Consider the following 25,918-nt stretch of genomic DNA (forward strand, 5'->3'; position numbering starts at 1 on the left):
CGCAGGGTCGTGAGTTCGATCCCTGGTACTGATAAAAAAAAAAAGTCCAACACATGTTCATGATAAAAACCTTCAGAAACTTAGAATACATGGTATCTACCTCAATCTCATAAAGGCCATCTATGAATTTCCGGGAAAACATGGCGGACAGATAACAGCAACTACCGGAGGCTCTCTGAAAGACTCGGCTCAGAAGCCAGGAATGGTGCGGACTAAGGAGACATAAGCAGGTGGAGATATGCTCCGCTGACTCAGGAACGAACTGGGCTGAGAGAAACCAACTTGGAATGCATTCCTGGTGCTAAAACAGGAACAGAAAAGCCTCGGTGTGGAGGCCGGACCCCGCGCCATTGTAAGCCGCGATTTGGGTTTCCCGCCGCACGGCGGCTGGCTGCCTCTACAGTGGCTCGGCAAGGAGAGAGACGCGCAGAAGCTCTGAGAACGGCAATCTGCGAACGGCAGGGAGGCGTGCACTGACTTGTGGTGAGGTGAGTGAGAGAAGCTGACACTCTACCACAGTTTGACTCCAGCGGAGGACTTTCTGGGTCTGAGCAGTCCTGCGGGAGCGGGGCGCGGTGGCGACTCCAGCCATACATCCCCCTCTTGGGCGGGATTGGTGAAAAGTGCCTGGCCTATTCTCCCAAAACTGTTATACAGATTCAATGCAATCCCAATAGAAATACCATCAACATACCTTATAGATCTAGAGAAATCACTCCTAAATTTCATCTGGAACCAGAAGAGACCTAGAATCGCAAAGGCAATTCTAAGCAGCAAAGACAAAGCAGGAGGCATCACAATCCCTGACTTGAAGTTATACTACAAAGCAACAGTAGTAAAATCAACATGGTATTGGAATCAAAACAGAGCTGAAGATCAGTGGAATAGATTAGAAGATACAACCACAACTACAAACACACTCAACCACCTTATTTTTGATAAAGGAGCCAAGCAGGTTCACTGGAAGAACGACAGTCTCTTTAATAAATGGTGCTGGAAAAACTGGCTCTCCATTTGCCGAAAACTAAAGCTAGACCCATGTCTATCACCATGTACTAAATTAAAATCTAAATGGGTCAAAGATCTGAATATTAAAACAGAAACACTAAATCTATTGGAAGACAAAATAGGTAGAAACCTTGGAGACATAGGAGTAGGTAAAGAATTCATGAACAGGACTCAAACCGCACGGGAAATACTTCCCAGAATCAATAACTGGGACCACTTCTTATTAAAAAGTTTCTGCATGTCAAAAGAAATCTCCAACATAGTGAAAAGAAAACCCACAAACTGGGAAAAGATTTTAGTGAACTCTCTCTCAGACAAGGGCCTCTTGTCTAAAACATACAAAGAATTAAAGAAACTCAGACCTCCGAAATTCAAAGATCCAATCCAAAAATGGGCATCTGAGATGAATATGCAATTCTCAGATGAAGAAATGCAAACGGCAAATAAATACATGAAAAAATGCTCATCATCATTGGTCATTAGAGAAATGCAAATTAAAACCACACTGAGATACCATCTCCCTCCTGAAAGAATGGCCAGGATCAAGAAAACCGACAACAAATGCTGGAGAGGCTGTGGGGAAAAAGGAACTCTCCTGCACTGCTGGTGGGAGTGTAGACTGGTACAGCCTTTGTGGAGATCTGTCTGGAGATTTCTCAAAAAGTTGGGACTGGAAATCCCATTTATTCCAGCTATTCCACTTCTAGGCATATTCCCAGAAGAACTGAAAGCATCATACCACAGTGATATATGTGCACCTATGTTTATAGCAGCACAATTTGTAATCGCCAGATCTTGGAAACAACCCAAGTGCCCATCAACTGAGGAATGGATAAAAAAGTTGTGGTATTTCTATACAATGGAGTATTATTCAGCTATAAAGAAGGATCACATTGAGATATTTATCAATAAATGGGCACAGCTTGAGACCATACTCATAAGTGAAATAAATCAATCTCGCATGTGTGAATACCGAATAGTTTCCCTAATGTAAGTAATGATTCAAATATATAAAAATATGTGGTAATCATGATTCCCCATTAGGTGGCCTTGAAGCCTTATAAAGTTTTCACTCATTAATTTGAAAGGCTTTATTCTGGGCTTCTTGATATGAAAATATTTGAAGCTAGAGTATATGAAGTTTTACCCAAATATTTCAAGGAAAAAGACACTATGGTAACTACTATTAAGTCAGGTTATAAGGTGGTGAAGTACTAGGTTATTGAAACAGTCATGCTGTGACCTCTATTGTTATATTGTTATGTCCTGTTTTATCTCAATCTCCCCCTTATTGTTTCAAAAAAAATTATTTAGTCATTTCTTATGTTTGTCTTAATTAAAGAAAAAATTCAAAAAAATTAGGATATATAAATAGTAACTCTTTTCGATTTCCTATTAACTTGTTTTGAAGTCCTGTAGTACTCCCACGATCTTGTTTTGACTGATTAGACTCTGTTCCATTCTATATGATAGTATCAAGTTTGAAGACATAGGCAACTACTTTGAAGACAATAAGATTCACTAAGATACCCATTCTGGTTTGACTATTGTCTTCTTTGGAAATCCTGTAATGTTTACAACGCCTAAGTTTTATTGGTCTTGTTCTCTACTGTTTTGTCCAACTTTATAATATCTAATAAGATAGACAATTCTTTTTAAGGAAACAAGGGACAACGTTGATAACCATTGTTGATAAACTTGTACTCTGTTCTACACCATGTGCTACGTCTATCCTTGGTATTGACTGACAGCTTTGTTTTGCCATATTTGACTGTATTCTTCCCCCCCCCAAAGAAAGTAATAAGCACTAAGGAGTAATAAAATCCAAGATGTGTAAATTTTGTTGTAAAAAAGAGAGGGGAAAAAAAAAAAGAAAAGGAGCTCTAACGGATATAACAGCAAGTGTGTTTGGGGGTGTTAAATAGCTGACTTTATCAATGTTTTTGGAACATTGAACACAGCTGTTTGCAGTCTCCCTGTTTGAATGTCCACCTTGTGTTCTTTGATACTGTGATTTGAGGAACTATTTTCAAGAAAATAGTGTGTAATCTACTAGCAGGTAATTTCTTACTGTTATGGTTTTTTGTTTTGTTTTGTTTTGTAGTTCTGTATTGCGTGTACCCTTACGCCGCTTTGGTTTGTTTTGTGTTTTTCTCTTTTTCCTCTTAAATAAAAAAAAAAAAAAAAAAAAAAAAAAGTGCCTGGCCTGCGTGACGCTGCCGGCGGACCTGGTAGACTGTCCCAACCCAGATCCCAGAGCCTGACGGTGGCCGGGAGGGGAGACGCGTAGGCTGCCTGGTCCGTAACTCCCTGGTGCGCAGCGGTGAGCGGGAACACCTAACTGGCGCAATTCGATCAGGCTGTGGCTGACTGGGAGAGAAGCTGGGCCTCTTATATAAGCTTGCATATATAAGGAACAGAGAAGAAGAGGCAGCATGGGAAGAGGCAGCAACAAGAAAGGCTCCTCGGCCCCCAATTCTGAGAAACAGGCAATAGCAGACACCGCACCAATATACATAAGGCACCATATAGAGAGCCTCATAGACCAATTCAGGAATGAAGTTATCAACGACCTGAAGCTAGAAGTATGCAGAATAGTTAGAGAAATGCTAAGTACCACCCAAGAAAAAACAGGCGGTGGAATGGAAGAACAGAAAAAAAGGGGAGAATTGTTTGATGGAGAAAACAGAGAAAGCATAGAATACGTGAAACAGGTTCAAAGGGACTACCAAGATACTAAGAAGTCTATAGAAGACTGGCATAACAGCTTGAAAGAAACTAAGGACAGACTATCTGAACTGGAGGGCAGACTTGTAATATGGGAGAATGAAATGAAAAACTTCTTAAAAATAACAAAAAAACAAACAGCAATAATACAAAGACAAGAAGATGATAAGAGGATCCATAACTTAAGGATTAAGAACATAAAAGAAGAAGTAGGGACACAAACGAGTGAACTACAAAAGCTACTCACAGAAATAATCCAGGAGAATTTTCCTAATTTAGCAAAAGGTAAAGATACTCAGATGTATGAGGCATACAGGACCCCAGCTACCTACAACCCAAACAGAGCAACACCCAGGCATATAATAATAAAAATTCCAGAAATTCAATACAAGAACAGAATATTAAAAGCTGTAAGAGACAAGAAACAGACCACTTACAAGGGAACACCCATCAGAATTACAGCAGATTTCTCGGCACAAACCATCAAATCACGAAGAGCGTGGGGGGAAATAATTCAAGCTTTGAAAGATAATAATCTCCAGCCAAGATTGAGATATCCTGCACAACTGTCCCTGGAAATTGATGGAAAAACAAGGTGCTTCCAGGATAAAGAGGAACTGGGGGAATTTGCAACCACCAATTCAACTCTACAGAGAGTATTGCAGGATATTCTAAAAAAAGAAAAATACAAAGGATCCAGAAATAATGGCAGAGAGGCCACAACGAATGGAGCAGAGAACAAAATGAAGAAGACAAACTGACAGCTATTGACAGAAAAAGAGCTCAACAGAAATGAGGCAGAGAAGATTGGATGATAGGAACAGCTATTTTGGAGAAAATGACATCTTAATAGGTAATACTGATTTAGTATCATCTTGTTTTGAAGTCTCATCTAGCTTTTGTCCTTCTGTCTCTAATGGTCTAAATAGGTTGTATCTTACTGGATTTTATTATGTACGATAGTATAAGCAAAAACCTTGTAAAGACAAGGAGATTATACAGAAACCATTATTCATTTTCTGTTAGTCGATTCTAAATACTCTGTAATGCTGTCATTCTCTTGAATGGTTTTACATTGTTTTGATATACTTAATGCTACAGTATATGAAGTTGTACTCAAGGATTTCAAAGAAAGAGACAATATGGTAACTACTTTTAGGTTAGGATTATCTGATGGTGAAACACTATTCTGCTTAAATGGTTATGTTTTGATCTGCACTGTTTCGTTGTTATGCCCTCTTTTATCTCAATCTCCACTCCATTATTTACTTTTTTATCTTTATCCTTTTAATTAAAGGAAAAAAATAGCAGGATATATTATAGTAACCCACTTTGACTTTTCATTACCTTGATTTAAAGCCCTGTATTACTCTCACCATCTGGTTTTTAACTGATGTTCCCCTATTCTGTTTTGCTGGATAGTATCAGGTTCGAAAGTTTAGGCATCAGCTGTGAAGATAATGAGATTCATTATGACGCCCATTCTTGTTGACTTTTATCTACTTTTGAAGACCTACAATGTCTCCAATGTTTTGGTTTTGTCGGTTTTATTCTTTACTGTTTTGTTCAATTGTATTATAACTAACGATATAGGCAATTCTATTAGAGATAGCGGGAGGCATTATAGTAACCATTGTTGATCACCTTGTATTATGTTTTTACATTATCTATTATGTCCACCCTTTTGACTTGACCAATTCTGTTCTGTTATGTCACATTTGGTTTTACTCTCTTCCAAAAAAGTAATAAGAACAGTGGGAGCAATGAAACCCAAAATGTGTAATAGTCATGGTACAAAAGAGAGGAAAAGAAAGTGCTCCAAACTATATAACTGCATGTATATTTAAGTGTATAAGATAGAAAATGATATCACAGAGTTTTATTGGATCAATGAACAGAACTGTTTGCAGTATCATTGATGGAATGTCCACTTTACAAGCTTTAATTTTGTGACTTGAACAATTATTTCTAAGATGACAATATGTAATCCATTAACTAGTGATTTCCTACTGTTCATTTTTTTCTGTAAATCTGTATAACTTGTACCCTTTCCCTGCTTTTTTTTTCTTTTCTCCTTAAATAAAATTAAAAAAAAAATAAAATAAAGGCCATCTATGACAAATTGACAGCCAACAATAAAATAAATGGACAAAAATTGAAAGCATTCACACTAAAATCAGGAACATGACAAGGATGTCCACTATTACAACTCATATTCAATATAGTTCTGGAAATACTAGCCAGGACAATCAGATAGGAAAGAGAAATAAAAGGAATAAAGATAAGAAAGGAAGAAGTTAAACTATCACTATTTGCAGATAATATGATACTCTATACAGAAGACCCAAAAAACTCCACTAAAAGACTACTGGAGGTAATAAACAAATTCAGCAGTGTAGCTGGATACAAAGTCAATGCTGAAAAATCAATAGCATTCCTGTACACAAACAAAAAACTCACCGAAAGAGGAAAGGATGGAAATATCGCCTTTCACAATAGCATCTAAAATTATGAAATACTTAGCAATCAACCTAACCAAGAATGTAAAAGACCTATATGCTGAAAATGATGCTACAGTAAAACAGGAGTTTGAAGAGAATATTAGAAAATGCAAGGATATTCCTTGCTCTTGGCTAGGAAGAACCAACATTGTGAAAATGGCCATATTCCCAATACTGTTATACAAATTTAATGTAATCCCAGTCAAAATATCATTGACATATCTCATAGATCTAGAGAAAACAGTCCTAAAATTCATTTGGAAGCAGAAGAGACCTAGAATAGCCAAGGCAATTCTGGGCAACAAAGGCAAGGCAGGAGACATCTCAATTTCTGACTTGAAACTATACTACAAAGCCACAGTGATAAAATCAGCATGGTACTGGAAAAGAAATAGATCTGAGAATCAATGGAACAGATTGAAAGATGCAAACACAACTACAAAGACACTCCGCCATTTGATATTTGACAATGGGGCTAAACATGTTCACTAGAAAAAGGATAGCCTCTTTGATAAATGATGTTGGAGACTGCGGCCCTTCCAGGTGGAAAACCACCAGTCTCCTGAGATCCATGCCATGTTGGAACTTAGGGCCCTGGGAAACCAAGCAAGCAGCTCCCCTCCCTGGTAAGCAATAGTGAGCCTACTGGTGCATGGCCTAGAGTCAAACATCCTGCTTCCCTACCTCCCTTCCCCTGTCCCCCCATTAGCAAATGGGAACCAGAAATCTGAGCATCTCTTGGGAGGTTGGTCATAGCAAATAAGGGGGATTTCCTTCTACCATCTCTTTGAAGGCAAATATTTTATTATTGTTTTGCTTTATTCTGATTAATGGTACTCCACTATTCAATATTCTGTTTTGATAAGTTCTATAATGCTCTGTATCTCATTTTATTTTGATATATGTGATTGAAAGAACAACTATTGTAAAGATAATAAAATATACTGTGATACCTATTACTGTTATCCCGCTAACTGCTTTGAAGTTCTGTACCGGTTTCACTACATGGTCTCATTTGGCTTTATTCTGTCTTGTTCTGTTGCATTTTACTACTTTCAAAAAAAATGATGTTGGAAAAATTGGCTCTCCACATGCTGGACTGAAACTAGACCCATGCATATCACCCTGCACAAAACTAAAGTCTAAAATGGATCAAAGATCTAAATATTAAAACAAAAACACTAAATCTACTGGAAGACAAGGTAGGTAGAAACCTTGGAGACATAGGAGTAGGCAGAGAATTCATGAAGAAAATGCAAATTGTATGGGAAACACTTCAAAGTATCAACAACTGAGATCTCATATCATTGAAAAGTTTCTGCACTTCAAAAGAAAGCACTAACAGAGTGAAAAGAAATAGAATGGGGAAGAATTATATCCAGCAATTATATCCAGAATTACATGCACTTATATCCAGAACATATAAAGAATTGGAAAACATTAAGCCCCCCAAATTCAAAGACTATCTCCAAAAATGGGCATCTGAGATGAACACACATTTCTCAGATGAAGGTATGCAAATGGCAAATAAATACATGAGGAAATGTTCACCATCACTGGTCATTCAAGAAATCCAAATTAAAGCAGCACTGAGATATCATCTCACTCCAGAAAGAATGGCTGCCATCAAGAAATCAACTGATAACAAATGTTGGCAAGGCTGTGGGGAAAAAGGAACACTGCTCCAGTGTTGGTGGGAGTATACACTGGTGCAGACACTATGGAAGTCAATATGGAGATTTCTCAGAAGACTAGGATTGGAAATTCCATTCAACCTAGCTATTTCCCTCCTGAGTATTTTCCCAGAAAATCTGAAAAGATTATGTCACTGTGATATATGTGCACCCGTGTTCATAGTAGAACAATTTGTAACAGCTAAATCTTGGAAACAACCAAGATGCCCATCAACCACAGAGTGAATGAAAAAGACGTTTTATTTTCATACAATGGAATATTATTCAGCTATAAAAAAGATGATGTTGAGGTCTTCATAGGTAAATGGAGGCAACTTGAGACTATCCTCATAAGTGAAATAAATAAGAATCATATTTTTAAATATCATATTGTGTCTCTAGTGTAAGAAGTAATAAGAACTGTAGGAGTAATAAAACCAAAAATGTGTAATTGCTATTGTAAAAAAGAGAGGAAAAGAAAAGCTCTAAAGGATATAACTGCATGTATATTTCAGTGTGTAGGGTTAATAACCATATTACTAAGTCTATATTGGATCGTTGAACAGAACTGTATGCAGTCTCACTCATTGAATGTCCACTTTGTATGCTTTAATTTTGTAACTTGAAAACTATTTCTAAGATGACAGTATGTAATTTATCAACTAGTGATTTCTTAGTGGTTTTTTTTCTTTTTTTCCTTTGGAATTCTGTATTGTTTTCTGTTTTGTTTTGTTTTTTCCTCTTTTAATAAATTTTTTTAAAAAATTTTTTAAAACATTGATTAAAATATATATAAAACCTAAAAAAATTAATTTTTTAACACCAAAAGCATAGGCAGCAAAAATAAAAAGAGATAAATTGAAATATATCAAAATTAAAAGCACCTATAAATCAAAGAATACAACAAAGTGAAAAATCAACCTAGGGAATGAAAGAAAAGTATTTGCAAAATTGATAGATTGCTAATATCTACAATATTTAAAATACTAGAACTCAACATGAACCACAAATGACCCACATGGCCCACCATAAGAATTGGAAAAATATTTCTTAGAAATTTCTTCAAAGAAGATACAGAGGTGGCCCGCAGATTATGAAGAGATGCTCAACATTACCATTACAGAAATCACAATCGACGTGCAATATAACTCATAGCCATTAGAATAGCTACTATGAAATGGGGGAAGGAAACAGATGCTGGTGAGGAAACGTGTGGACACTGAGACTCTCATGCACTGTTGGTGGGAATGTAACATGGTGCAGGTATTATGGAAAGCAGCAAGGAGATTCCTCAAAAAAATTAAAAATAAAATTAGCATGCAATCCAGTAACTCCAGTGCTGGCTATATAAGCAAAATAAAGCAGAGTTTGCAAGAGATCTGTGTACACTTGTGTTCAAACCAACAGGATCACAATAGCTACAAGTGGGAAGCAACTCAAGCGTCCACAGTCAGATGAGTAGTTGAACAAATGTGGCACGTGCATGCAATGCAATACTACTCAGACTTAACAAGAAGGGAATTCTGTCATTAGAGCAACATGGATGAAGCTGAAAGATGTCACGCTAAGAAAAATAAGCTAGTCTTAAAAAGACAGATACTGTATGATTCCACTTCCATGAGGTTCTTCGAGTAGTCAAAATCTTAGGGACAGAAAGGGGCTGGCCACGAGGAAAGGATGAGATGCTGTGGAACACACAGAACTTCTGCTTTGCAAAATGAGAGTTCTGGGGACTGGGACACAATGTGAATGTACCTAATACTCCTGAACTGTTCATTTCAAAATGTTCAAGATGGTAAATTTTTTATTATGCATAATTTTACCACAGTGTTTTAGAAGGTTCCTCTGTTACGAACAATAATACATTTCTGGCCTGGCCCTGTCACTCTAGCTAGATGACACTGGAAAGTCTCTTGCTCTTTCTAAACCTCAGCTTCCTTCTGTGAAACAGGGTAGTACTTCTCAGGAACAAATGTAATGGCTAACATGAGTCGTGTGTACGGAAACACTTCGCTTCTCCTTATACAAAACATCAGCTGTCAAAGAAAATGATGATTGGAGTATCAACAGAGCCACTGAATTTGGTACAACTAATTAGTGCTACTTAAAGGTACACAGTTAAAATTTAGGTTCCCAGTTTTTTGGTCCACCCCACACACTTCTTTGAGTAAGAGTTCTTAATCATACCATATCCGAGTTTATCCACCTCGAGCTTATTAAGAGGGGACATCCTGAAAACACTGGTCCTCACTGAGCCTGATGGGCCTTGCCTTTTGTTTCTATCTGTTAACACCTGATGCTTACATTCATTGGAGAGAGTTGGTGCATGCACATAATACTTTTAATTATTATTCCAACAGCTGCCATTACCTCCAAGCACTCACCTGATGAAGGTAGGATACAGCTCTGCGTTCACCAGGCAAGCCACTTGCAACACAATTGTGATTCCCATCCGGCCCAAACAAGCCAAACTGATTTGTAGCCAGCCCAGACCTGCAAAGGAGCACTGGGAGAGTGATCACAGGGATGGGACCTTTCTCCCCAAGGCGCAGTGAGAAGCACTCAGGGTTGTACTTGGACAACTGGAGTTGGAAGAGCCTAACAAGTTTTTCTCTCTAACTCTCTCTTTTCTGGATAAACTGAGTCCCAAAAGGTTTGGGGCCCTGGTGAGACTTCCCTGCGCAGAAGAAAGAGTAAGCTTTTTTTGGTGGGAAGGGGTGGGACTAGAGATGGAACCAAAGGCCTTTGCACGGAGCTCAGGCTCCACTCGTTTAGACTTTTTGAGACAGCGTCTTGCTAAGTCACTAAGTTGCACCCTCCCTGCAGGCCGCTTGAGGTTCTTATCTGGGGGGGACCCAAGCAGCCCTGTCCCTGTGGGCACTGCTGGAAGGAATGAGTGACAGGGGAAGAATGTGAGCAGGACTGAGGGCAGGGCTGTGGCGTATGGTGTGTGCAGGAGTAGTGTGGGGTGGAGGACCCTGCATGAACTCTACAGGCCAGAGCCCCCTGCTCAGCCATTTGGCACTCTCCTTCCCAGCATCAGTGCTGTTATTTTCTGAAGTCTACCATTTGCAACATCTTCCCCAGGAGTCCAGAACAGGAGATGGGGGACAAAATATGGAGAATCTATTCCCAAACTGCTCTGCTCTCTTCCTGTTTGCTTTGTCCTCCCCCACTGAGCTTTCTTTCTCTGCTCCTAGTTTATTTCCAGCACAGCTCTGGAGAACACAGATACCACAGGACATTTTCCATGGTCCTTTGCATATGTACCTGCCAAAATGACTCATTAAGCCAACAAGTGCAAAGCCCAAACAATAAAAAAGGAGAAAAGAGCAAATCTGTCCAATATTTACTGAACATTTCCAAAGGCAACAAGAGTAAAAGCCAATTGCATACCCAAATGAAAAGTAACAAGAGACAATCTGCTTTACCTTTACACATAACTTGGATTCTCACGGGTTGTAAGAATTACAGACTAGCCTTCACATCTACCAAAAGGCTGATGTTAAAAAGACTGCATGCTAAGTGTTGGTGACGCTGTAGGAATATTCATGTGTCACTAGGAAAAAAGTAGGGTATAAAACAGCCCAACTCTTCTGGGAAAGGCAGTGTATATTGACTAAACTTTAAAAAAAAAATTAAGTTAAAAAAAATAAAGCCAAACTCATGTGCCCTGGAACCCAGCAAGTGCACTCATGCGTGGGTACCCAAGGGAAGCCAGAATGTGAGGTCCCCAAAGACACACACAGGATGTAACTCACAGCTTTACTCCTGATGATAAACTCTGAGAACAACGGAAGGGACACTGCACTGCAATAGGCATGCAGAGTGAAAGTCACTCACTGGAGGCCACACGATAATTTTTTAAAGGAATTAACTTCATTCTCATTTAACAACGTGTGTAAACTTCACAGATATAGTGATAAGACACAAAAAGAAAGTGGACATTTGGTGTGGCTCCATTTATGTGCAGCTTAGGGGCAAGAAAGGCTGATTCATTGAGTTAGAGGAGCTGTGGTTGGGGACAGGCATCGATTTTGAAGGGGCAAAAGGGGACATCTGAGGTGATGGAACTGCCCTGTCATGTCTTCATGCTATCCAAGTAGTTTCATGGGTCAACACTCATTGAGTACATGGGTCACACACTCATAACTTGCTCACGGTGTTCGTTATGCCTCAGTTTAAAATTTTAAATAGCAGGCATTGCACACATAGCCAGGCATAATCACAGCACTCTGAGAGTCTAATCCTCTGGGAGGATTAGAAGTTTAAGACCAGCCTGGGCAACTTAGCAACATTATTCACACTCTCTCTCAAAATACAAAATTTCAGAAAAGAAGGCTGGGGATGTAGCTCAGTGTGAAGAGCCTGGGTTCAATCCTCAGTACTGAAAAAAAAAAATTGTAAACGAAGGTGACATCCTGCCTTTGTTCTTGTTCCAGAAGCTGATCGATGAAAACCAAAATGAGTTACAACACTTTTTCCACAATCCAGTTTCCTGGAAAATGATGAAATGGATAACTCACCAGGTGGGACAAAAATGATGGTTAAACTGGCTGCTCCTGCCACAAAATTGGACAGAGCCAGAGGACGGATGCGGCCAACTCGGTCAATGGTGACAACGATGATGAAGGCTGCAGGGAATTCGACCAGGGAGGAGTATAAGAAATCCAGGTAGGGGTTTTCGCTGGTGGCCCCAATGTGCAAGATGAGACCCTGGTAGATCACCGAGCAGGTGAACCTGAGCCAGGAAGAGAATGTGGTCAGCGGCCAGGTAAAGGTGGGGAGCAGAACCAGAAGTGAAAGACACACAAGGGCCTTGGCAGTACAAGAGGGGAGTGGCTCAGAATCAGGAACGGGGTCCTGGAAGGGGCCCTGATGAGAAATTTCTTCCATAGAGGTGAGAGTATGCCTTAGAGGACCCCAAAGAATCTTGGAGATGAAAAACAAAGGTGGCTACTGTTCACTGCACACTTAGGGGTCAGGCACTTGGCAGGTGTCAGACACTTGGGGCCCTCTTGGCATCCTCTACATGCCAATAAGTCTCCAGGGAGGTTAGCAGGAAAAGGCAGTAGGTGGGTGAGCAGCATTAAGTATCAGGCTGCTTTCTAAGTGTTGTGTGATCTTCAGTAAATTAATTAGCCTCTCTGCAGACCTTACTTCTCTCATCTGTAACTGAGATAATAACAGTACAAACCACACTGGTTTGTCTTCAGTATTCATTGAGTTAATGGGCAAAAATCCCTATTATGGTTCCCAGTACATAGTATACACTTATAAAGACAAGCTCGTATGGACCTCATCATCGTTTTTCTTCAGAGCTCAGCAGAATGAGATGTTGGCCAAGCCTCTCTGACCTCCTGATGCTGTCCTTCACTAGACAGTGCTGTCTTTAACTGCAAATATTTACATACTTTGTTCTTTCACTGCACCGTCCTCCATTGAGGAAAGCATAGCAATGTTACAGAATGTGGCACACAGACTCAAGTCACTCTCTGTCAAGTAAAAACAAATGCTGGGCTTGGTGGTGCGTGCCTGTGATCCCAGCACTCTGGGAGGCTGAGGCAGGAGGATAGCAAGTTCTAGCTCAGCCAGGGCAACTTAGCAAAGCCCTGTCTCAAAATAATAAGGGAGAGGGGATAAGGATGTACCTCAATGAGAAGCCCCTGGGATTAATCCCAGGAATACAGAAACAATTTTTAGAAGTTTCTGGACTGAAATTGTAGCTTCCCTATCATGCATAGGTCCTGAGTTCAATTCTCAGTGCTGCACCCCGCCTAAAAAAGAGGATCCTGTGTATCCGTTTTGGGGATGTGACACTATTATTTTGGAAGCTACAAACATTTCATAATCATATTAGTGTTTACCTTGCATGATGAGATTTTGGCCAATAAGGAATTACTGCCCACGCCTGTAATCCCAGCACTGGGAAAGCTGAGGCAGGAAGATAGCCGTGAGTTTGAAGTCAGCTTAGACTACATAGTGAGTTCAAGGCCCCTCTAAACTACACAGTGAGACCCTATCTCAACAAAATAAATAAATAGGTAGATAAATAAATAAGGAATTACTATAGTATCCCAATAAGAGAACTGGCTATTGATTAGTCCTCAAACTGAGATCACATAGGATGTCCCTAATTAACAGATCCCTTGTTTTGTAAAGCCTCTGCTACAGAATCCTGGTATGCTTTAGCTTTCAGTCCCAAGTCATTCCTGACCAGACAAAAGGGACAGGTGACCAGGGTTTTTTGGATTAAGAAAGATACTTGCTGAACCTCAGTGAGTTCACATAAGCCTGAGTAGTGCTGCCCCTTCCAAGCCATTTAGTCAGTTAAATGGAAACATGAGGAAGAGATTGACTTAAGAGAAAAAAAATGCATAGCTCTGATGATCCTAGCAACAAACCAACTCACAAACATGCAGGCTGCCACCTTTCTGCAGAAATCATGAATTGCACATATATATTATGAAAAAAATAACACTCATGATCTTGAGTCTTTCCTGTATCTATATTGGACACACTTCTAAGCCCTTACACTCATATCCCCCAACATGACAATGCACTAGGTACCATATCTCTCCCCTGCTGAGGAGGACACACAGAGAGAGGACAGCACTTCCTAAAGGTCACTTCCAAAAAGTGTTGGGCAGATCTTTTGGGTTGCAGGAACAAGAAGCAGCAGGTGGAAGGAAAGAGAGGACAGAGGCCAGTTCATTTAAAGTCTGGGAAAGAAGCTGGGCTTATTCTCAGTGGAGTCGTGGACAGGGAGGGACAGACTTTGCCTGCCTTGTGAGCTCAACCTGGGGGCAGCAGTGCCACCTTGGAGGCTTCTGCAGGAATGCAGGCTGGAGAAATCACCTTACAGGGAACCTACTGACATGATGGGAAGCAGCCGATCCTGAGACATTTTCAAGATTGAGCTGGAAGGGCTTACTGGGGGATCAGTAAGAGAGCAGTAGAGTGAAAATGCCCTCTTGGGAGGAGTGTGTCAGGGAGGAGGAGGAAAACAAGCTTAAAGGAAGGCAAGCAATCATCTCTCTTTGCAACAATGGCCCCAGGTCCTCCATGGAGATGTTACTGGGCTGAACAGCTTCAATAGAAAGCCACCAATTGCATGAAGGATTTATAAAGGGTCATTCTGTGGCAGGGCACAGGACCGCATTGCAAACACAGACATGGGGTGGGTAACTGGTGAGGCAGGACAAGGCACAGCAAACCTGGTGCCTAGAGAATTGGGTGGATTATGGGAAATAATGGTTATTCACTCAGCTGTCAGTACATATTTACTGAGAGTCCATTCTGTGCTAAGTACCACCCTTCCAGTTCAACTCTATTCTAATGAACCTTATATGCTGGCATAAGAACCTGCCCATGGGAAGCCGAGCTGGGATCCCTGGGAGAGGCACAGGATCCAGCTGCCAAATCCTCCGGGTGTTTGGAGAGTCATTTCTGAATAGCTTTATTTTGATGACATGCCCACATGGAGGAGTTGGCCCACTGTCCTGAGGGAACAGGATAGGGATTCCTTAGGAGGGCACAGACGGCTGGGGAGGATCCATACTACATAGGATGTTTCCAGTCAATGGGTCAAGGATGCACAGATACTGCTAGTTGGTTGTGTCAGGTTTTGGATTAATAAAGGAGATTTCCAGGAGGCATGGGGATGGGAAGTCAAGGCACGGCTCTTTTCAACCCTGTAACTATTGACAGATGGCAACCACTGAAATGAACCTTTCCCCAGTATTCTGTCCTTAAGGGAGAAATAAGATGCTTTAACACTCTTTGAGCACTCAACAGCAGTATTAAGGTTTTTCTTTATTTGTGGACTTTGACTTCCACCCATGTTTGGCAGCGCGTGGGCTCAGCATGCGCCGGTGCTCACAGAGAGGCTCCTTACCACAGGTAGGTGGAGACCCAGGTGTGGGAGCATTTAGGATGGGCCCCTCACCCAGGCACATTGGGAGGAAGCCTTGAGGGCACGCAGGGAAGCTCTCTTACCACAGGTACATCAGGATGAATGTGTACTTCCGCAGAGTCGGCGAGCGGAACAGGTCCATGAACGATGGGCTCAGATTTTCCGTCTTCTCCTCCTCCGCAGAGAGCATCTGAGAGAAAGTGAGATCAACACCTCAACCAAGGACAGTGCCTCAGGGAAGAGCCCCAGATGGGCCAAGGCCACCACAAGGCTTCACAGCCATAGGTGAGCAGGGCTCCCCTGCCTCCAGCCACGAGGGACATTTCCAAATCACACCCCATGACCTAAGGACCCCTGTCCTGGCTCTGTCACCTTTAAATCAGCAACGGGCGGTTTCCCATTCTTCTGAGCGATGTGGTCCATGATCTTCATTGCTTGGGTGTTTCTATTCTGTGACAACAACCATCGAGGTGACTCAGGAACACACCTGTGGACACAGCTCGTCACCAGAAGGCATCTTCCCCAGATCATCTGACACTCCAGCTAACCAGTGCTTGGTTGTGCAGAGCTTGGAACTTACTCCTCAAGCAGATGGTGAACAAGATCTGAGTTCATTGTGACCTGGCCTGGAGGCCCTCACAAGAGCTTTTAGAGTCACTGGGGCTCAGAGCCACTTGTTAAGCCTTACAGAGAAGAGGAAAATACAGCATGCTGTGTTGTCTTCTTTCTATGGCGCATGAGCCCAGCTTTCCTGAAAGCTGACAGTCCCTGTCCCCCTGGAATACACTCACATGGAGTAGATACTCCAGGTACCATCCCCCATTCTCACAGCATCCCCCAAGCAAAACATACCATATTCATTTTCCTTTAAAATCAGACACCTTTAAATTCAGTCTATTTCAAATGAGGCAAGATTTTGCACCTTGGAGGCTGGGACTCTGGCATAGCATCTTCTAGAAGCTCAGACCTAGGCTAATCATCCTTTCTTCAGATGACCTCCTTTTCCCACAGGCTCCTCTGCACTTCCAGGCTGTAGATATGCACACTCAGAGGCTGGCTTTCCTTCAGACACCTCAAGTCTACTTAGTGTCACCTACAGATACTGTGTTGCAAAAGGTGCATGGATAAAGATATTTCTCTCTGATACTACCTCCTCCCACCACAATAAAATCTATCTTATCCCCGAAAACTCTGCAAAGAGCTCACAGCTATTAAGAATAACACTCCGGTTGGATGACTCTCTTTCATAAGGCTCCTTGTGCACAGTCTCCAGGGAAAATGAGAAGCCCTTTCACTCATAAATTCATTCAGCCAAGTACCAAATATGTGGCTAAATAAGAGGTATATCTGAGTCCTGTTAATAATAGCAATATTATCCTAAAAATGAGCTGACAGGAAGGAAGGCAGAAGGGAAAAAGAATGATAATAAAGTAGGCCGTGAAGTAAGAACATCTGACTTTCAGGACTGGAGAGACTCTGGGGAGGGTCAGTGTGGTAAAACAACCCCACTTGCACCTCACCCCTGTTCTGGACACTTTACATAGGTTATCTCCAAGATTTCATTGTCCAGGTCATTGACAACACCTAGAATGCTGCTTCTTGCACCCAGGCATGAGGCTGACCCACCGAGGCCAGTCTGTTTCTGGAAGATGCACATTTCAGACTTTGGGATAGACAGCCAAACTTGTGACCCATGAGGTTTTGTCCAACTTCTAGTAAAACTTGTGTCTAGGCGGGTGGCCCATGTGCATCTTTACAGGCTGTGTCTGAGGTCTCTGGGCAACATCAGAATGGCCCAGTGGCAGGGGTGGCTTTGGAAGCAGGTCTGTGCACATGTGTGTGCTCACCAAGGCCCCCTGAGGTGGCTTACATGGGGCGCCGGCCCCACTCCCTCCCAGTGACCCCCGTCCCATGAGCAGCCAGCAGGTAGTATTACCAGTAGTACAGCAGGAAGAGGAAGGTGGGCAGGGACACAGCCAGCTGGAGCCAGCGCCAGTGTGGAATGACATACGCCACCCCGGTGAGCACCACCAGCCCCACCGTGAAGCCCATCTGGTACAGGATCGCCACTGTCATTCTGTAGCCTGAGCCAACAAACTCTGTGACTGAAACAGAAAAGTAATCAGCATGCACCTCTCAGCACATGTGAGGTCCCTGGAGGGATCTGTATCCATCTGTCCTGTCCCCACATGTCCAACCCAGCTACCCACACTCACTTCTATGTGTCCTCCATTTCTCCCCCAGAGCACGCCTGCTGCCATCTGGCTCCCCCACTGAAGACAGAGGAGGCCTCATTCTGATGGACAGCAGGCAGACCATGTAATGGGCACACACAGGTGATCAAAAAGTACAGTGCATGCTTAATTAAAAACTATAATAAAAGACGCATTGCTAAGAACAGTGGGTTATGTACATTCAAAGCAAAGAGGGCTATTTTGAGTGTTTGGAGGGGAGTTAATGTAATAGTAAGTTAATGTGATCGTAAGCAATGACTTACTATTAAAAAATTTCTTAAATATTCACCATATTTTGTGATCACCCTGCATTGAGCAACCATGTACAGCAATTTCTCTCAAAAAAAAACATTACAGTCTTCATCTAACTCAGTCACTGAGTTAGCCATCTAACAAGTGGCTTCAAGCTCTTTTCCAAACACAAAAGGACTGTGAAATATAAATGTTTTGAATCAATCAAGACATTAAAGCAGCCAAAACAGCACAACTAACGATGCCTGTGAAGCAGGACTTCCAGAGCTGTTCAGAAGAGGCGAGAATGCTGGGAAAAGTGGGTTCAAAGTGAGGGCAAGTATTTTGAGGAGGATTAGTGGCAATGTGTCTTTTACTGTCGTAAAGTTTTAAATTTAAACAGCCACCACAGTTATTGACCATATCCTACAAATCATATGCTAAGTTAAAATGTGTTCCACTCTGGGGAAACCAAAGCTCAGATCAGGCAGGGAAATCAAGAGCAGGGCGGGGAGAGAGGTTGTTACACAGGCTGGTGGGGTACGGGGATGGGATGGAGCAAAGCCTGACAGGTGACGGGAGACTGCTTTCCAGGTGGGGACTGTAAGGAGGCCCGCGTGGCTGGAGGGGTGGACTGCCAAGGCGGTGAGTGGCGTCCAGCTCAGAGGGGCCACAGGGTCGGGACCCTGTAGGGATCAGCGTGCACTATGCAAACTGTCTTCCCCCGTGTGACAGAGAGCCACTGTCGGCAGAGTGCAGCCAGCTGCCACCTCCACTTTGCTGCTGAGTTTAGAACCCCCTTCAGATGCATCTGAAAGGCCTATTTGGGGACTTGAACCAGCAAAGGTCATAGAAAGGGTGGGATTCTGTGGTTTGGAAAATAAAGCTGACAGCACGATTCACTGATGGACTGGAGACAGGGTGCAAAGGACAGAGGTGGAGGTGATGTCCAGTTCAGGCTGCTCAGCCTAAGCACCTGGCAGAGCGCCCCGTCCTCTCTGGTTCTGCCGGTGGACAGCTTTCCCGTTTCTCAAGGCAGGACTGTGGTTGCCCTCAGCCCTTTAAACCACTATGGAGAACCAAGAGGTAGGACACTGTTCTCACAAATGACCAGTAAGGTTGTTTCTTTTCTCTTCTCAAAAAAGCAAAAATGTAGCTTCTCGTCCCTGCTCCGAAGTGCCAGTTCACAGACTGGGGAAAGGACTCATAACTCACGCTGCTTTTCTCCAGGAAGGGAGTTTTCAGACCTTTCGTTCTTATCATCTAGAGAATGTGAAGAAGAAAAAGACTAAAACATAGGCTACCCGCGCTGGCTTACACCTCAGCTTTTTAAAAATCGTGAAGGCTACTGCTTCTCTTATTTCCACTGTTACGCTCTCTCCTACATCTGGAATAACATTCAGACTGGCTGAGTGCTTGATTGTTTGTTTGTTAATTTCTTTGAAGAAGTTTCTAGTTCTTTCATATTAAAAAGTTTTTTTAAAAGCCAGTGTCTCCATGCCCCACACTACCTCCTACTGTGGTACCGTGAAAAGGAGGCCACGCCTGCCCCATGCAGGCCCTGGCCACACACATACAATTAACTGTCACCTTTTCTTTTATTTTTATTCTTTTCTCTTCTCTTTTCTTTCCCTCCTTCCTTTCTTCCTGCCTTCTTTCTTTTTGGGTATGACGGTTAAACCCAGGACTTTTGTGCTAAGCTACATCCCCAGCCTTTTGTATGTTTTTATTTTGAAAAATAAGTTACTGAATTGTGCACACAGGGCTCAAAGTTGTGGTCCTCCTGCCTCAGCCTCCTGGAGTGCCAGGATCACAGGTATGTGCCACCATACTGGCTAACTATCCCCATTTCTGCACACACTGGAAACCCCCCTGTCCCCTAGAGCCCCATCTCCATGTTCAGCTTGTCCCCTCTGACTGTGCCACCTGACGTCTGTTGTGCATTCACACAGGAAACCTCCGCCCCATGTGTAATTACTCAGGGTGTAGCCAGTCATCCAGGTGCCCTTGCTGACCATTCCCTGCACCAGGCGGAAGAGAAACATGGATGTGTAGTTTGGAGCCACTGCTGTCAGCACACCCGACACAGCAGTGACCAGGGAGGTCCCCAGGAGACACAGCTTGCGGCCAAACCTGCAGAGAAGTGGAGGCAAGAGCGGGGAGGAGGAGTCAGCTATGTACATCCCCACGGCCCCCAACACCGCTGCCCCGTGGGTACCAGGCTTCTCCACCACATCTCCAAACAAGACCCTGTTTCCTCCAAAGTCTTTCCCCACAAGTAGCTGTGACACAAGCTGCTCCCATGCCATCTGTCCTTTCTCCAAATGACTCTGCTCCCCAAAATGTGGCTTTTGTCCCCAGTCTCTGTGTCCCACCCCACTGTACGACCTGTGTTTGCACTCGTCTCTGCCTGCAGCCCACAGCAGTCCCAACATGCCTCACCCCCAGCAAATTCTGCAGTGGAGCCCCACCCACCGCGTTCTCCACCCCTGCCCCAGATCCTAGGGTCCTCAAGCGTGGAGGGTGTATTTCACTCACCTGCCCTGACCTACCTGTCTGCGATGTAGCCAATGCCCAGGGAGCCGAGGAAGAAGCCCAAGCTCACGGAGGACTGAAAGAGGTCCACCTTCCAGGCATCTGCACACACCAAGTTAAACTGCCGGCCACACCATGTCGAGAGGGGCGGGAACACAGACTGTGTATTAGTGGGGACCCCACGCTTCTCTCCTCCCTTGGATAAGGCAAACACTTGACATAAAACTTGGGCTCTCCCAGCAATTTCACCTACTTTAATTACATTTTCCTAAGACACAATTTAAGGTTGCTAGTGACTCTCAGGAAGTAGAAACATATTTTGAGCACCTTTATGTCACCCTCTTTAGGTGTTAACCAAAGCAGAAGTTGTCAAGAGCTTTGTCAAAGGAAGCTGGCCATCAAAGTAAGAAACTTCTGAGAAGGGAGAAGAACACAGACAAACCTTCTCAGAGGAGTCGTAGCTGCCAGGAAAGTTATCTAAAAACAAATGCAGCCAAGTACGTTCTCAAAAAGGCAAAGAATTATAACATGTTCCCAGGGTTGGTCAAAGAGACTTCATTAATTATGTATTAGTTATTGTGTATTTAATGAAATAAATTTTGTGACCTACAGGGCATCTTGGGGACAGCTGGCTCACCAGCAACATGGCTTGGGGGCCTGAGAGATAGGATGAGACTCGAGGTCCCTCCTGCCAAGAGCCAGGAGAGGGGACAGAGCAAAGGACAAGGATGTGGACTGTGAGAGCAGTGCCTGTGTGGCCTGGGTTTGGGAAACGCAGAGGCCTGGAAGAAGCAGGCCACTCGGGCTTCTCTGGCCCTAAGCACGGGGTGACTCTAGCACGTGCCCAAGCATGCTGCAAAGCCTGGACCAGCAAGGTCAGTTCTTCAGAGCTAAGCAAGGCAGAATGGAGATTCCAGGAGGTGGGCAGGCCGGAGCTGGGGCCTCCCACCCCCTGCCCATTTTTGGCACAGCCCACTGTTGGCTTCCTTCTCTTCCTGTCTCTCTGCATGTCTTTGCTTTGGATTTGTTGTTCCACCTAACCAAGAGGACAGATCATTCCACGGTATTGTCTGGCTATCCAAGATTCTGTGTCTCCAACAGTCTCTGTGTGTCCTTCCTCATCCAGGACAATGTCCTATGTATCTCCAAAGTCACTGGGCCTCAGCCTGTCCCCTTCTTCACTGTTCTTCCAGTCTTTCAAGGCACCGTGTATTGTTCTGTGCCTTTTTCTAAGTCCCAGGTTACCACCTTGTCTGAGAATGGTGTGTGGAGCCAGGCAGCTCCCTGAACAGGACATGCATCTTATTTTTCCACTGTCAATACCCATGGAGGATTAACTGTGCCCCCACATGGCTTGCAACCCTGCTATATCTTCTCAATACCAAATTCATCCCAGCCACTGCACTCAGGGTGGAGAAAAATACCCTGAGAAAAATCGACATAGCCCCACAGAGAAGTTGGATTGCATAAGGCAGGGAAGAGGAGGGGCTCCCTGTGTTCAGTGCTCCTGCCAAGGTTTCACCAAGGCTCAGGCAACTCTTTCCAGCCCAGTATTTAAATCAATGGGACCAATGGTTACCAGCTTGCCTTATCCCGAGACTCACACAGAGTCCCTGTTAAGTATCTGTTCTTAGTGGATTCTGCCTCAGTAGATCATGAACGGAAATGCAGATGACTTGTAGGACCAGGCAAGTTTGGACAAATGGACACAACCAACTTCTCCTTTCTGCCCAAGACCTTACCCTCTTGTTTGACACTTGCAGTGGATGAAACCAGTGGGTCCCTAGCCTGGTACAGGGCTGTGGCTGACGCCATGACAATTACAGCAGAATCTCTACATGAGGGGAGTCAAAATCCATCAAATACCACTTTTCTTTCACAGGCAGCTACGTGATTCCAGTCACTAAGCCTCAGAGAGGGAGGTTAAACTTGGTGTTGAAACAAGGGCCTTCCATTAAACAAGCTCCAATGTCCAAGGCAATGCTAAGTTAAAAATTAGTCCTGCAGAAATAAATAACTACAGATCGTTCTCCAATACTAATCCTCAGTTTAGGGTAAGGAGTTGGGCAAAGGCAGTTTGAAGGCAGTAGGAAGGGAAAATTAAAGTACAAGATAAGGGTCAAGGATGTAGCTCGGCAGCACAGCATCTACCTGGCAAGCATGAGGTCATGCGTTCAATTCCCAGTATCAAAAAATAAAATAAAGTGCAATTTATAACATTTGTTCAAGAGCCCAGGACATTTGGAATCAAGAGGGCCCTTCCACCCTGCTTCACCCCACACTTCTATTTATCTCTGAATATTCCCAAATTCATCCCACTACCTTTCAAAGCCAACACAGCCAGGGGGCGCTTTTTCTCCTGTAACCCTCATTGGACCTGTCAAGAAGAGTTCCAGGACTTCCAAAACCTTCAACAAAGCACTTGCTCTTGGCGTCATTTGTTCTTAGGACATCCCTTCTAAAACCCTTTTCTCCTCTTATGTGTGTCCCCTCCTTCCCATTCCTGCTGCCACAGGTCACCACCTCTGCACCTCTCCAGGCTGCTACTTCTCTGAGGTCCCACTCGGTACTCACTACCTTCCCTTGCCTGCACCTCCCCAGGTTAAAACTTTCAGCCATGTTGGGTTCTCCTTCTCCCTGTGCAATATCATACCTCTTAAAGTGACGCCTTTGTTCCCATGGCAGCCATGTTGAGTGATATTTTTCATCTGCTTTCTCTTCTTGGCTGCCTTGTGCATCTTTTTACCTCTTGCAAGCCTCTACTCCCACCACCATTCTGCTTCTGAACCATTCCCCAGATCCAATTAGAATTGCCTTGCTCGTCTGCCTGGATAAGACCAAACTTTCATACGGCACTGAGGTAGGGTTGCCACATTTAGTAAACTAAAATGTGAAGTGCCCATGTAAATTTAAATTTCAGGTAGACAGTTTTTAGAATAAGTATATCCCCATGCAATATTTGCATTCATAAACCCAGGCCCCATTATCAACATATAATATCATACAATATTTAGGGCTTAATTATCCTTTTTAAACTGTGTTTTTTGAAATTCAAATTTAACTGGGGATCCTGTTTGTTTCCTGGTGACCTAAGAATTCATATTTTGACCCCAAGGTCAACATTGTCCTCCCTCATCTACAGGCCCCTGAATATGAATCATTTTAATAACTCCTGACAGTAGCAAAAAGTCACTGTCCCTATCCTGGGCCTGGACCTGGGATTTACTCCCTCTCCCCACCTGTCCCCTCACCTTACTGGTCAAAATGCATGCAGGATTCAGTTCAAATGCACCCCAGGAAGACACCCACAATTGTCTCTGAGCTCTGCTCACAGCACTTCCGTGCGGTTTTGGGCTGCTGTTAAGTGAATGCTGATCTCTCCCACTACTTCTCCTCTCTCACTGTGAGCCTCAAGGCTCCTGGTGGGGTCTTGGCAGCCTTTTGCTCTGTCCCCTCACAATATCACCCCCAGAGGTAGGGCGGAGAGGGAGCTGGGACACCCTTAATGAACACATGGAGGAAAGACTGGATGGATGAATGCTTGCCTCGGATCATCTCAAACAGTGGATCGCTCATTCCTAGAAAACAAGTATGCCCCAAGCTTGGCTCACATCTAGATCACTATGGAGCTGGGCATTCCTGGAAGGTGACTCTATTGTAATTCACTGTTAGAGAAGCTGTGGAGACCAGATGTCCATTCACAGCATCCCAGTGCCGTCTCTGCCTAGTGAACAGAGAGGTTGCTGCTGCTCAGAGTAAGGGGAGGAACACTGGACATCGCCAGTGACAGTCCTAAACATGTTGACCCCGAAGTCACTAAGGGAAAGAGAGAAAGGAGAGAGGAAGCCCAAGCCTGGTGCCTGCCAAGCACACTGTGATAGGAGCCTTCCTTCTTTTCTGGAAAAAAAATAAAAGGACTTGCTCTGCGTCCACCCTATTCCTCAAACACACACATCATCCAAAATGCAAAGTCTGGTCTTACCTCAGTGACGATGGAGGAGCCAGGCGTGTCATACACCCAGCCATGCTGACAGGGGCCCAGAGGCAGGTGGCTCCTGTTGTCAGCCAGGCTGGACAGAGGGTCTATGCAGCTAAGGGTGCTCTGGTTCCAGTCCACCTCATACTGCATGCACTGCTGGAGGAATATTTCATTTTCAGCCCCCAGGCCTGGAACTGTATAATTGCGCTCATCGGCCAGGCTCCAGCCACATCTCTGGCTCAGCTCGGCCACCCCAGGATTCCGGCACCAGTGGTCAGGAGTAAAGCCCAGAAAGATAATGCCCACATAGATGGGGGCTAAAGCAACTGAGATCAGGCACAGGATCAGAAAAACTTGCTTCTGGAACCAGCCAAACTCCCCAATCTGCTCCAGAACATCATCCACGGTGGGCATGTTTGGGCAGCGCTCTCATCAACCTGGCCAGATGTGTTCTGGGCTGCAGTGGCCCCATTTAAGGTCTCCTCTGAAGCTCTTGGAATAGGGTGATTGGAAGTCAAGTTGCTGTCCAACCATGATACATCAGGAAAACAACCAACCAGAAATAACCTTTTACCCCGTGGTGCCAGCACAAGGGCAAGGGTAGAAGACACGAGGCTGGCTGGTTGCTTTGTTTGCTTTGCTGGGAAGCTGAGGCCTGAAAGCAATGAGTTCCTCCACACAGCAAGAAGAGAGCCTATAACCATGTGCCATCTCGCAGGGCCCTTCAAAACAGAGTCTCTGGTAAAGGACTTTATAGTCTAGATAAATCAAAAGTAGTAAACTTACACAGCACGATGGAGTGATAAGATAATTCAACAAAGAGCTTTTTATAACCTAGATAAATCAAAGGTAGCAAATTGACTATTTGCACAATAAAAAGGTTTTTATAACCCAGATGAATCAAAGGTAGCAAACCAACTATTCCCATAGCAGTTTATTGTTCTCAACAGAGTAGGGTCTATGCCCCTGCACAACTTGATTGAGCACAGTTTATTGCTTCTATGGACATTGGGCCAGTCAATTGAGAAGGATTTAGGATAAAAATTCATGGGAAAAAAAATGGGCAGCAAAAGACCACAGGCCACCCAGGGACCATCCTAACAGTAATACCAGCT

The 25,918-nt window shown here is 43.6% G+C and overlaps 1 protein-coding gene across 3 annotated transcripts in view; it reads right to left on the reverse strand.

The window, feature by feature from the left end:
• The window catches only part of LOC100736189 (solute carrier family 22 member 1), a 40,056-nt gene extending 14,578 nt beyond the window's left edge, over positions 1 to 25,478 (reverse strand). The window contains exons 1-9 of one of the 3 annotated variants that reach the window (XM_063233100.1): positions 24,807 to 25,478; positions 20,842 to 20,945; positions 20,268 to 20,422; positions 19,505 to 19,552; positions 17,761 to 17,929; positions 16,197 to 16,311; positions 15,908 to 16,014; positions 12,436 to 12,650; positions 10,294 to 10,402 (exon numbers count right to left, since the gene is read on the reverse strand). In XM_063233100.1, the coding sequence (XP_063089170.1) occupies positions 10,294 to 10,402; positions 12,436 to 12,650; positions 15,908 to 16,014; positions 16,197 to 16,311; positions 17,761 to 17,929; positions 19,505 to 19,552; positions 20,268 to 20,422; positions 20,842 to 20,945; positions 24,807 to 25,217 (1,433 nt within the window). In that variant the 5' untranslated portion in view covers positions 25,218 to 25,478. The remainder of the gene's footprint in view (positions 1 to 10,293; positions 10,403 to 12,435; positions 12,651 to 15,907; positions 16,015 to 16,196; positions 16,312 to 17,760; positions 17,930 to 19,504; positions 19,553 to 20,267; positions 20,423 to 20,841; positions 20,946 to 24,806) is intronic. The other 2 variants (XM_013148880.3, XM_003466328.4) reach the window with 2 other exon arrangements.
• Positions 25,479 to 25,918: the final 440 nt, after the last annotated feature.

This window comes from Cavia porcellus, unplaced genomic scaffold (genome assembly GCF_034190915.1).
Source record: "Cavia porcellus strain 051 isolate PalLab524CR breed Dunkin Hartley unplaced genomic scaffold, mCavPor4.1 scaffold_22, whole genome shotgun sequence".
NCBI classification, from domain to species: Eukaryota; Metazoa; Chordata; class Mammalia; order Rodentia; family Caviidae; genus Cavia; species Cavia porcellus.